General features: G+C 22.2%; 1 protein-coding gene across 1 annotated transcript; it reads right to left on the bottom strand.

Annotated features, from left to right (window-relative positions):
• Positions 1-268: 268 nt before the first annotated feature.
• Positions 269-12,827, bottom strand: SRAE_X000098600 (Mediator of RNA polymerase II transcription subunit 13; the record flags this gene model as incomplete). The annotated part of the gene is made up of 4 exons (XM_024645397.1): positions 269-648; positions 705-3,956; positions 4,023-12,633; positions 12,714-12,827. The coding sequence occupies 4 exons, from the start codon at positions 12,825-12,827 to the stop codon at positions 269-271; spliced, it is 12,357 nt and encodes a 4,118-aa protein (XP_024510859.1).
• Between the last annotated feature and the right edge of the window lie 1,989 nt (positions 12,828-14,816).

Genomic DNA, 14,816 nt, shown 5'->3' with positions numbered 1-14,816 from the left:
AGTTTTTAATACTTTAAATTTTTTTTTTTAGAAATTTGTTTATTAGATTTAATTAATATTTTATTATATAATTTTATTTTTAATTATAATTTAATCCAATATCATAAATATTTTTTTTTATTTAATATTTATTATATTAAACAACTTTTATAAATAAAAATAAATAATTTTTAATTATAATTGATTTATTCAAGTAATAGGAATATGAACAAAATGTTATAAGAATAATGAAAAAAAAAAAAAGATTTTTTTAAACCCGTTAAATTAGTTAAAACATGAATGTTTCTACCGCATTACAAAGGCGAGCCAGCGCTTGAATATGAATTGGTAGACAGCTTCTTCTTTCACTTGTGACACAATCAACATTTAACCATGATAAGGCATTATATGTCTTTAATACATACCTCAAAACATCATCCGTTGCTGTTGAATCTAATGGATGAGTAGATTCTGTATTTTTAAAGTTAAGCATTAATTCATCAGATTGAAGGATATTTGAAGTAACAATATGTAATGAATTACGTAAGTGAACCGGACATCTATCTTTTGCTTTTGGGCATTGACTCCAAAACCAATTTGGTAATTTTCCTGTTGGTGCAGTTGAAATATAATATCCAATTGCCATTGGTTGATTACTTGCTTCAACATCTATAAATAAATAATAATAATAAATTTAATATATATAAAAAATAAAATAAACATACCAGATGAATCAATATTAAAGAAATTCTCTTCTGTATTTTTATCTGGTTCTGCTGTTTTAAGTTCATCACCATCATCATCATTTATAAAACCATTATTTATAAATTCCATTATTTCATCATTACCTTCATCTAATACTAATGATTCAAAATCATCCTTCTCTTGTCCATCTTTACCTTGTGCTAAGTCTATTGAAAGATCAACTGTTGTAGGAAATACAAGAATATGTGTTACAGATACATCATCTGGTGAATGAATAACTTTTTGTTTTGATGATCTAATATTAGATGATGCTGATGCTAAAACTTTAAATTTTGCTACTGCATTATTAAATAATCTTAAATTATGTTCAGCTTCCATTGATACAAAACATGCTGATACAATAATAGGACATGATTGTGAATTTAATGATTCAGCACATAAATTACATGCTTCTTTTATTTTTGTATTATATCGTTTTATATTTGTTTTTGATAATATATGCATCCATGCTTTTAATTCTGTATGACCAACTCTACCAAATCTTCCAATAACTATTCTCCAATTTCGTGTTTCAGAAGCAAGTACTCCCATTATATATACCCAAAGACGTGATATAGCATCAAGAATTCTATTACCTTTTTTATATTTAACAATTTCATTATCTTTATGAATAACTTGTAAATTTATAAGACAATTATCTAATAAATAACCAAGATGATCAGATACTGTTACAACAAGCCATTTATCTTCAACTAAACAATAACTAACAAATAATACAGTATCTTCTATATGACGTTTTAATGATTTTCCATTCATTTGTATTGGATTTCTTTTTGGTGATGATAATCTATATAAATTACATGGTAATTTAAATATTTTATCACCAGCTTCAATATCTTCATTAACATGATCTAATACAGTACTTGTATATCCAAATTTTGTTACACTTTTAGCTAATACATATCTAACATCTTCTGTATTATATATTCTTGAATGTGTATATATAGCAAATGATAAACTTCTTAATTGTTCATATGCACTAAATTTAAAATTTTTATTTCTTGTATATACAGGATCTGGTGCATACCATCTTTCATTTCTTTTTTTATCACATAAATATCCAGCAAAATCCATTATACTTTGTAAATTAATTATTTCTAATTGTATACGAAAACGTTTTGTAATATTTAATTTCATTAAAAATACATTAAAAGCACGCATTATAGAAATTAAAGCAAATTTAGGTTGTTCAGGTTGATTAATTTTTAAACCAAAATTAAATGGATTAATAATATATATAACAATAATATGTGGCATTTCAGCCATATCTTCATCTTTTATTGGTGAATCTGTTCTTTGTTGATCAAGTTCTGTTCCTGAACGATTCATATTTGATGGACTACAATGATCATAATATCCTGATGGATAATTACTTAATATATAATCATGATTATTATGTAATAAATTTGATGATGATGATGATGTATCAAGAGATATATTTGATGGACCACTCATTTCATGTTTAACACATTCCCAAAATGCTCTTCTATCAAATAAAATATCATTATACTCAAAAAATTGATATACTTGTTTTTCAATAAATGCAGCATATGATTTCATTTTATCTAAATATTCTTTATCATTAATTATTTCATTAAAAAAATTATAATATTCTTTTTCTGATTCACTTTCAATTTTACAATTATCTGATGTCATTATTGGTACTTTAAATATTCCATCTTCAACAATATCTTTTGATAATTTAATATGACGTCCTAATTTATAATTTTCATATATTTTAGAAAGTTCATGAAAATATAATTTTGTTTTTTCAATAATAAAATCATTATCAGGTGTTATAGCAAAATATAAAACATCTTTAGGTTGATCAATTGGACTAAGTGCTAATTTTTCCCAACTACATACTATTTGTGGAGCACATGATATTAAATCTTTTTCTGCTGCTAAAATAACTGATGGAATTGGTTCAGGTGCATATGAATATTCATCTGGTACTTTAGTACTTTTTATTGCACTTTTAACTAATTCTGACCATGTAAATGTTTTAAAAACATCTCTTTTTTCTGGTCCAAAACATTGTGTATTATGTATTAATGTTTTAAAAAAATTACTAACATTATTTAATATTATATAACAATCAGCATCAGAAGCATCTTTAGCATTATTTGGAAATTGTATTGACCATGGATGTAAAAATGATGGATAATCAATTAATTTTCTATTTCTATTTGGTATACAAAGATGTGATTCATTATCATCCTCAATACTTGCTTTTAATGAATTATAAATAGCATGTTCTTTTTCATTAATATCAACTTGAGAAAACATATAATTACTACATTTATTAAGATATTTATTTGATATTGCATTTGTTAATGGTGGTAAACATTTTGTTAACATACTTTGAATTGAATTTATCTGAGCACCCATTTCACGATTTAAACTTTGTATTCTAAATAAATTAATAAATGATAAATCATATTCTGTTAATTTATTATATAATTTATGATATCTATTTGGATGTTGTTCATATATAGCACCAAGTCCAGATCCCTCTTCAGCATCTTCTTTAAATAATCCTGAATTATAACTAAATAATTTATGACGAAGTGCTGAAAAACCACATTTACATTTATTTTTATCACCAGCTAAATAAAAACCACTCCATTCAGATTTTTGAACACTTTTCTTATTTAATATTCCTGGTGGTCTTAAATACATACCATAATCATCTGACATTATATTTGAATTACATGAACAAATAGGACAACCGTCAAAAATAATATCATAATATAATTCAAATACAGAATCATGTAATAATAATGATATTCCTATTGAATCTTTTTTAATTTCACGACGAGAAATAATATCTTTTTTAATAATTTCTATTTTATTATTACTTTTCATTGGTAAAATATGATTATTATCAATAGATAATTTTTCTGTTTCAACAGGAAGAAGACTTGAAGCAGGTGGTATTGATTCAGGTTCCATTTTATAATATAAACAATTATATTCAGTATTACTATCAATAATTGATGGTTCTGTAATAATATTACTTTCATTATATAATAATGGCATTGGTGAATTATTAATATTTTGTTGATTATTTTTATTATTTTGTTGATTTATATCATCATAAATTCCTTCTATATTTGTTCCATCATGATCATCATTATTATACATACGTACATTATTATCACAATCCATAAAATTGTTTTGACCATAATTTATCTGATAATTATTACTAACTGAAAAATTATTTATAGGTGATTGATTATAAGATATATTTTTTGAAATATTATAAATTTCATTACCTTGATTTACATTCATTTGTCCACCCATATTATTATTATTATATGAAGATGAATCATATGAAATTTCATTTGGATTATTTTCATCACCATATAGATTTCTATTATTTATATAATTTGAACCATTATTTTCATAATTTAAATTAGGTATTTTATTATAATATTGATTATCATGTATTTGATTATTATAATTTCCATGTTGATTTCCACTTATCATATGATGTCCACTTGAATTAATATATCCTTGATTCATATTTCCACTTGTTTGATGATTTACCATTTCTAAAGGATGTTGTTGTGAATTTCTATCAGTCATATTATTTCCACTATTAAATTGTTGTATTGGACTATTATAATGAGAACTCATTATTTGATTTACACCAGAATTAATATCTGAACGTACATTATTAATTGTATCTGTATTTGATATTTGATTCATATTTGAATTATATTGATTATGTTCATATAATGTATTTGTTCCATCATTAGAATAATTAACATTATGTTTATCATTTCCTAAAAATATATTTTGATTATTTATATTTTGAAACATTCCAGTATTATAATTTTCTCTCATTGGAGGAGGATTAAAACAATTTTGATTTATTTGTCTATTATAATGATAATTTCCTGGATTTGTTAAAAATTGATTTTCACTATTCATTATTGGACTTGCCATCATTGATTGTGGCATTTGATTTCCACTATGAAATGAAGAAGGACTTGATATATTTCCTGGAATAAAATGTTGTTGATTAACTTGAGAATTTGGTTGACTTATAATACTTTGAAGAACAGAATTATTACTACCTGGATTTGGATAAGTATTTGATGCTGGATTTGAATAACTATTACTACCTGGATTTGGATAACTATTACTACCAGGGTTTGAATAACTATTACTACCAGGATTCATATAATTACTTGGTGGTCCTGAACTTGAAATTGATCCAGGATTTGGTGTTAATGCATTCATTCCTTGTTGAGGATCCATTAATGAATTACTTGGTGTTAATGGATTAGTCATTTGTGGTGTTAATGGTGTCATAGGATTTCCTGGTGTTAATGGATTAATAGAATTAAGTCCTTGATTATTACAAGTTGAATCTAAAGAATTATTTGAAATATCAGCATTATTTTCTAAAATAGGACAATCTTCTGTAAATATATTTACACTTGATAATTCATAATAATCATCATGTTCTTCTTCTTCTTCACTTTCTTCCATAATAATATCAGGTAATTGAATTTGACGTTCAGTTGATGAAACAATACTATTATAAAATCCTTCACGTTCATTACTTCTTGAATCATATCCTTTAAAAAAATATATTTTAGGAGCCTTAAAATTTAATGTTGATAATCTTTTATTTTTCATTTTAAAATATTCTTTTTTAGAAACTAATCTTTCATAAGCATCACGTGTAACTGGATGTCCTTTATTATTTAATCTTAAGAAATTTGGTGGTTTAGTATTATTAAGTACTTTTATAGTTGCAGTTTCACCAACTTCAATAATTGCAGCAGCATTTGCACGTTGTCTATCTTCATTTGATATGTATGCATTATATCCACATTCATAATATCTTTTATTTTTAACAGTTTTATCAATTTTATCATTTAAACTTTTTACAACATTTATATATTTCCAATTTGAAGATGATTTATTATTTGTAGTAAATGAATTTTTTAAATTATGATGTGGCATCATTGGTGGAATAAAACGTTTTCTTGATGATGATATATTATAGACAGTTATTCCTTTTTTAATAAATTTAGGATTTCTATAATTATAAAGATATGGATTTTTTGATGTTGAATCATCTAAATCAATATAATTTGGTATTGGAGGTAATTGTAAACATTCACAACATTCACAATCATTAAGATGAATAAAATTATCAATATCATTATGAATAAGGTAATGTGAATATGATACAACTGGTCCTTCACGATATAAAATATATGTTTCATATGGTAATGTATATCCATAATCCTTAACTTTTTTCATAATTTTATAATAATCTGGTGCAAATCTTGATAATTTATCTTTTCTTAATTTTTTTATTTTTTTAAGTATTGAATCACGAAGATTATCAAATAATTCTTGAGATTCAGCAATAATACATAATTGATAAATATCATTAATATTTTTATATCTTGGAATAATTGATTGAACAATTAAATTATATCCTGACCAATTATTTTGAAGTTCTCTACATAATATTAATGGTTCATAATTTTGTTTTAATTTTTTTTCACAATACTCTATTTGAAAATGATCTTCATTTATAATATTATTTAATATTTCTAATTCTAAATCAGAATCTATAAATTCTTCTGTTGAATCATCAGATGATGTATCAAATTCTGTTAATTTTATTTCACCTTCAATATCACTTTCCATTTCTTCAATATTATTTTTAGGTGAATTATTATAATCCATTGAATCATTTGATTCATCACTACTACTATCATTAGATTCATCCTCAAAACTACTATGAATATCATTTGTATCATAAATTTCTTCAATTTCATAATAATCAGATTGATTTTGTATTTGATTAGATGAATTATAAGTAAAGCATTCTTGTGCAAAATTGATATCATATTTTGAAGGTGATGTAGATTCACTATCATCTGACCCGGAAATTGATGGAATACTTAATGTGGAAAGAGATCTATCTACATTGCACAAATGCATTACTTCATTTCTAAATTCATCATCATCTCTTTTTTCAGAAATTCTAAAAGCTATTTCAGTCATTAATGAGTAAAAATCTTTTCCTATATTTTCATTTAATTTAACATATTCTTGATCATTACTATCTAAATCAATTGTTGAATATATTGAAGATTCTCCAATATAATTATTAATAAAGTTATCATTATTAAAGCGATTAATTTTATTTTTCTCATTTGAATTATCAAATAAAATATTAGTATTTGAGTATCGTGCTTTAATAAATTCATCAGTTTTATAATTTTCAAGAGTTTCTGAATCATAATTATATATAAAATAATTTTCATCAACTTTTTTTGCGTTATTGTAATTTGTTAGTAAATTGTTATAAGATTCTGAATAATGAGATGTTTTATATTGTAAATGGCGTATATTTTGTTTATCTATATTTTTTGAAGATATTAATTTTTCTTCTTCTTCTTCTTCTTTATCATTTATTTTTTTACATATATTTTTTGACCATGTATCAATATCATTAGATATATCATTAGTACCATCAATTTGTGAATATCCAACAGTACATGGGAATGATTTAAATATTGAACCACTTTGAGAAGTATTAACTTGTTTTCTAACAACATTATTTCTTTCTTCTAAATAAAAAGGAATATTATCTATTTCCATATCATTTATATTTGTTTGATTAGTTAAATTTATATCTAATTTTCTTCTTTTTGTAATATTATCAGAATTATTATAATTATTAGAAATAAATACATTATCATTTGTATTTAATAATTCTTCAGGTACCATAACAGGTTCAGATATATAATGTCGTTTGGTATATTTTTTAATATTACAATTATAATAACATTGATCATTAAATAAATTACAATAAATGTAATTATTTAAAATATATTGAAGTGCTTTAAAAGATCCTTTTTCATCTATAAAAACATGACTAAGACCTTTATGTATACAAATTTGATTTTCAAATTTTTTTGTAAAATATTTTCTTTCCTTCAATGTAAATTCTGGATTATTTATATCATTATAATCATAAATAAATGATGTTTCTATTCTATTATTAAAATTTAATGTATAATATTGATTTTGATATAATGTATTAGATGTTTCTGATGAGATAAATTCTCTAAAATTAAATTTCAATGAAAAATTATATCCAATAAATTTATCTAATAATGAATGATAATATAGATTATTTTCATTTGATGTTTTAAAATATTTTGATTTTAATATAATTTCATTTTCTTTCATACTACATGATTGTTCTTCATCATTCTCAACTGTTGATGGAATATTTCTATTATAATTAGTATTTCCTCCAAAAATATTGCTTTGATTTTGATGATAATTTGGTTGATATGGATTTCTTGAATGATAATTTGTATGTTGTAATTGATTCCATGATCCTGAATTATTATGAATTAACATTTGTTCATAATCATCACCCATAAAATTATCAAAATGTGAAGAATTATTATATATATTCTGATAAGCATTTTGATTATGATTGTTATAGTATTGATTATTATGTCTATTTTGATAATTTAATTGATCATTAAAATATCCTTGATTTTGTTGTGAATTATGAATATGATAATTGTTTGACATTCCATGAAAATCATCCATTGAATTATATGCTTGTTGGTGATTAAAATAATCAGAATTATGTTGTTGTGGTATATTATGATTACTAAACATTGAAGAATTTTTTTCATAATCAAACATCATATGAATTAATTCAGTATCATCAGCTGTACGTACTGGAAAAAAACGATTTGAATATTCAAAAGCTCGATGCATTCTATCATATTTATGTCTCATTATATTTTTCTTTGTCTGTTGATCTGATTTTGCTCTTTCAAAACATTTATTTAATCTACATGTTTTTTCATTTCTTTGATTACTAATATATTTCATTATATCATTTATAGATAACTTATTTTTATCATTAATATTAATAGAAAAATTTTCTTGATTAAGAATAGTATTCATTATACGATTGTCTGAATGAGCTTTTGGTGGTATATAAAGAGAATTAAAGTTATGAGATAATAATACATTTTTCCATATATTTTTATATTTTCGAGTAATATAATTTTCATGAAATTTAAATTCTTCCTCAATATTTTCTAAAATTTTTTTAGTTATTCCACGTAATGGTTTTTTTAAAATTTTATTATTTTTAAATTCATCTGATATTTTAAAAATATCCTTTTCCTCATCTAATATTTGATTAAATACATGACAACATTGTGATTTATTATTTGTATATATTTCAAACAAATCACATTTTTTTGGTCTTAATTTTTCTGGAACAATTTCTTCATAATCAATTTCAGTAAAAAAATCATTCCATTCACCAAAATCTTCAATATATTCTGAATGTTTATCTTCATCATTATTAATATTTTTATTACTTTTAAATATATCTTCAATTTCTTTTTGATATGTTATTGTTATTGATTTATTTTCAATATCTTTATTTACATTTTCTAATGATATTAAAAAATTATTACCATTTGTTTTTTCAATATTTTTTAAATTATCTATATCATTATCATTATCTTTGTCAGAAATAAAATTTTCATATAACATTTTATATTGATAAAAATTTGGATCATATTTTGTTTTATAATTAATTAATAATTCTTCAATAATATCATCTTCATGAACAATTGAAAAATTTTCTTTTTCAAAATATCCCATTTCATAATATTTTTTCTTCTTCTCTTCATTTTGATTTAATTCAATTAGTTTATTAGAATTATAAAGTAATGAATCATCATCAATTGAATTACAATCATCAGCATCTCTTAAAAATTCATCAATATCAAAATTAGATCCTGTTTCCATATTTTCTATTTCTTTTTCAGTTTCTTCTTCCTCATCTTCATCATCTTCTAATAATTCATTAATCAAATATTCATTATAAAAACCGTGTACTAAATCTTTAGTAAATGTTGTTTTAGGTAATTTATTTTCACATAACATATCAAATGAATTTATTTTTTTTGAAAGTGGTATGATATCTTCTTTTGATTTAATTAAATAATCATCATAAATTTTTCTTAATATTTTGTATTCTGATTCATCAATGTTATTAATATTTTTATCACTTTCATATTTCATTATATTCAATGGTTCATTATCTAAAGAAATTGGAAACATTCGTTTTTTATTAGAAATAATATTTGATCTATTTTTTAATTTTTCTAATTTCTCATTAACAACAACATATAAAAAATCATTCATTATTAAATATTCTGGTACATGATTTAATGTAATTTCATTATTATATGTAAAATTTAATGATTCAAAAGTTTCTTTACCTTCAAAATGCCATTTAAAAGGATCTAGATAATCTAAATCAATAGATTCCTCTTCATCTATTGTAAATTTATTTTTAATTTCATTTATAATACGTTTATAAAATCTTTCAACATTAATTTCATTTCTTTTTTCTTCAAATTGTTCAATTAATTCATCAATATTATTTTCTTTATAAATTTTTAATGTTGTTATTTCATAATTTTTATAAATTTGAAGTTTATTGTTATATTTTTTTGTATTATTAATATCATATATACAATTAATAAATGAATTCAACATATCATTTGTATTACGTTGAACAGTTTTGTCGTAAAAAGTAACATCTCTAGCCATCAAAGTATCTTCTTTAGGAAATGTATAACGCCTTCTTGCTCTATTAATTAATCTATTTCTTTGAGATATTGGTGGAGTTAAGCATAATCTAGACATTGTATGATTTGTATGATAAATTTTTCTTTTTCCTTTCTTGTGACTAATTCTTGCTAAGAGATATTTCTTTTTGCGAAAATATTCAAATCTTGTTCTTATTAATGGTGTAAATTTTGGAAAAGATTCTTTGCATTCAGTTGTTTTTATTGTATTATAACCTGGAAGGTTTTTCATTTCTTGAAATATTTTAGGATCACCAAATTTCATTGATTGAAAGTTAGAAATATAATCCCTTAAAGCAAAATTTGAACTACTATAAAATGGTTTTGTATCAAGATTATTTCTTTCTGCTTCTGAAAGGCGTATTGGATGTTTTGGTATTGTAGTTTTTGCTTCTAATCTTTGTTTAATTAAACTTTCATATGATGTTGATAAAATTAATTGATTTGATTTGACATCACAATTACCACTATAAATAGGTTCATTTTCTTTTCCTTCATCAATCATCATTAATTCCTCCTGTAATACAGAATATTTTTCATTTTTTTTATTCTTTTTATTTTGTGTTACTAATGCCAATTTTCCTAGTTTAAAGCATAATGGACATATACAACCAACTTTTCCACAATAATTTGAATATCTCCATTTACTACCAATAGCAGGTTCAACATTTTTTGGTATAACAATTTTAGTTGTTTCTTTTTCTTTTTCTTCTTCATTATTTTCATTTTTATTTTTGTTATTCTTGTTATCATTATCTTTTTTTTCACTACTTTCAACTTTATCATTCTTATTTTCATTTGAATTTTTATCAGGAGATTTTGGAACAGATGTTTTTATCGAACTATCAAAATTTAGAAATTTTTCAATATCATCATCATCGTCAATTTCCATTTGTTTTGCTTCTTCCTTTTTAAGTTCATTATCAATTTCTTTTAAAAATGACATAGCATTTTCAAATTTTTCATCTTTTTCTATATTTTTTGTTGGTGATGATGATGAAATATTTGTTGATGGTTTTTGTATAGTATTTTCTGATAAAACTGCATATTCAGAAGATATTATTGTTTCTTCAAAAATACGACCATTTTGATCAATATCCTCATTATGATGTCTACAAAAACATTCTAAATCTACACGTTCAATATCATGCATAATTCGATTATTAGTATTATCATTTTTTGTATCAAAATTATCTTTGCTATTAGCCATAATTGTTGCGACTTCTTGATCTTCATCAACTAATTTCTCATAAAAACATTTTCTATCACCATTACAAACATATTCATCCATTATAATACCAATATATTCTGTTGGCCATAATATTTTTAAATTATCAATTTCAACTAATGTCATACGTGGTAATATTTCAGATACTGTTGGAATTCTATATTTAATATCTTCTGCATCATAAACTGGTAAAGGATAAAAACCTCTCCAATCATTATATTGTTCCTCAGCAATTGTTTCAATTTCATTATATTGTTTTGCTACTAAGATATCTCTTTTATATTTATTTGAAATATAAACTACTTCTTTTTTGACATATTCAATTTGATCTATTACTAATGTCGCTCTAATACCATGAGGTCCTAATATAAGAGGTACTGATTTTTTTGAGAAATAATCTAATAAATCAAGTCTACACATTAATGGTTGCCTTTGAATATTTATTGTTGCGCAAACCATAATATCACCATGAACAAAAAATGAAAAACCGTATGCTAATGAGTAATTTCTTTGCGGCATACTTTGCTTCAATTCCTCCTTTGTTCCTGTTGCTACAAACCATTTTCCAAAACGTTTTTGTCCCATTGTAAATAATGATCTTTCAATAAGATTATGTATAGCACGAAACAACAGGCATCGAATATCATATCTAACGACATCATTTTGATTTTGATGATCAGCATCATATTCATCTCTAACAACAAGATCACATGTATATGATGCCAAATTACGTGGTTCTCTTTTGTCAAACCAAAAAACCCATAATTCTTTAGCTGAACGAAGAGTAAATTCACCTCTTGGATAGTCATTTTCATCATCCTCTGATGGTATTCTTCTCCACAAACATATATAATTTTCAGATATACATAAACTATAAGCTTTTAAGACTAAATCTGCCTTAATTGCTTCTTTACATTTTGTTGTATTTCTGTTATTAGTTCTAAAACATTTCCATTTTAATTTACTTATATCTGCCTAAAATAAAAAATTATATATATATATATTAATATTAATATAAAAAATTTTTTTATTTTTAAATAACTAAAAATTCTTACCAACGGAAGGACATTAGTATGACAATCTTCAAGTGTGACATCATTTGCAATAGAATCTTTATGAAAGAGATTAGAATAATCATCAAAAGTATCTTTATGGTTTTTTGTTGTCATTCGAATTTATAAAAAACCGCAATATCTAAAATATTAATATATTTACTTATTTATAAAATAATATTAAAATGCATTTTTTTAAATAAAATAATAAATATATTAAGATAGAAAATATAGATGTATATAAATTATTAAAAAAAAAAAAAAAAACTCTTAAGCTATTTAAAATAAAATAACTTTTAATAGAAAAATGTACTTTTAACTTTAAAATAAAATGAAAAAAAAAAAGATATGATAGTTTAATGTTTTTGGGATATGTTATATAAAACAAAATTGTAAAAATTCTAAATGATATAAGAATTAATAAAGCAAAAAAAATTAATTATTCATTCCAGTTTGACCAAAGCAGGAATGTATAAATTTTAGAATTTGCATATCAATGCAAAACTTTTGTGGCGGGTCCACTTGTGTTTTAGATTAACTGTATATATTGTTATATTTATTCATTATTTATATCAAGGCAGTTAGATATATGTGATTTGGAAAAATGGAAGTGCGTTTAGGTCTTAAGAAGAAATATTAATTTACTTGTCCCTTGTTTGATTATCGGAACCATTGATGATGTTAAAAAAATAAATGTCACCGTCATGAAGAAATAGAAAGACAAAATTTTTTTTTAATAATAATAAAAAAAAAAAAGAAATTTTTACCATTATTGTGAATTACATTTTTTTTAATGATCTAACTTCTAAAAAGAGTATAATGATTAAAATGTTATATTATAAGTTTATCTAAAAAGTAAGGTATTTGACATAGAATGATAATATAATGTACTTATTAGTTTATTTTAAATTTAGTAACTATAGTATTTTTTATAAATATATTTTTTTTTTACATTATACCAAATATCAAATTAAATATGTAAAGTTATTCTTTCAACAACTACAAATGAATGTTTAGATATAAAATAAAAAGTAATAAATAAATTTTTACATTTACATACATTTATAAAAAAAAATGTATTAACTAGTAATTATAAAAGTGTATTTATAAATTTTTTTTTAATATTATGATAATAATAAAATAATAATATTTTGATAATTTATAATAAATAAAAAACTCAAATATTTAGTTGCATAAAATACTAATTAATTAAAATTTTTTTATATAATCTATATAGTATAATAAAGTCATTAGATGGATATTAAGAATGTTATATATCAATTTGTCATAAGTTTATATATATATATAATGTATATATAAAGTAAGGGTTATAATAATTATATTTAATGTAGATAACAAAAAAAGTATCATGAATAAAGTAACAATAGAAATTGATCTTAAAATAAGAAATCTTATAATTTCAAGGATCACTATAAGAAAGAATATATTATTATGGAATTGAGGGAAAAAAGATGTCACTAAAGAAAATTATTAGGCCAGCTGTTCATTGTAGTCATTATATATAGTGATGTCTTCTCTTCCTCAATACATCTGAATTGTTAAATATATCGACCTTTTTATATTTTTATAGTAATAATTATTATTGTACATATAATAATATTTATTAAAAATAAATGAATAAATTTTTATAAAACATTTTTCTATAAGAAATTTCTTTTAATATTTTATTTATTTATTTTTTTTTATTATAAAACATTTTTTATCTTCCAATATTTCTTTTCTTTTCTTTTCTTTAAATTTAAATTTTTTTTGTTAAAATAATTTATGTTTAATTTTTATATCTTAAAAACAAAAAAAAATAAATTTAGATATTAAAAAAAAGAATATTTTTAATTTATAATAAAATATGTATTAATATAATATTAATAATTGTTAATGAAGTTATTTAAATAGATACAAATAGTATAAAAATTATAGGTCTATTTATTATGATTTAAATTGTGTAAAATTGTATGTATTACGTTCTTTTTTATGAATGGCTATTATTTATTTAATAAAAGTATTAATAATTATATCTGGTGCCAAATTAAAGATACTACTTCTGTTTAATTTGTCTTTTTTTTTATATGGCATAAGTCATGTTTT

This window comes from Strongyloides ratti, assembly GCF_001040885.1.
Source record: "Strongyloides ratti genome assembly S_ratti_ED321, chromosome : X".
In the NCBI taxonomy this organism is placed as follows: Eukaryota; Metazoa; Nematoda; class Chromadorea; order Rhabditida; family Strongyloididae; genus Strongyloides; species Strongyloides ratti.
The sequence above is the reverse complement of the archived record's forward strand: the minus strand, read 5'-3'. Positions and strand labels throughout refer to the sequence as shown.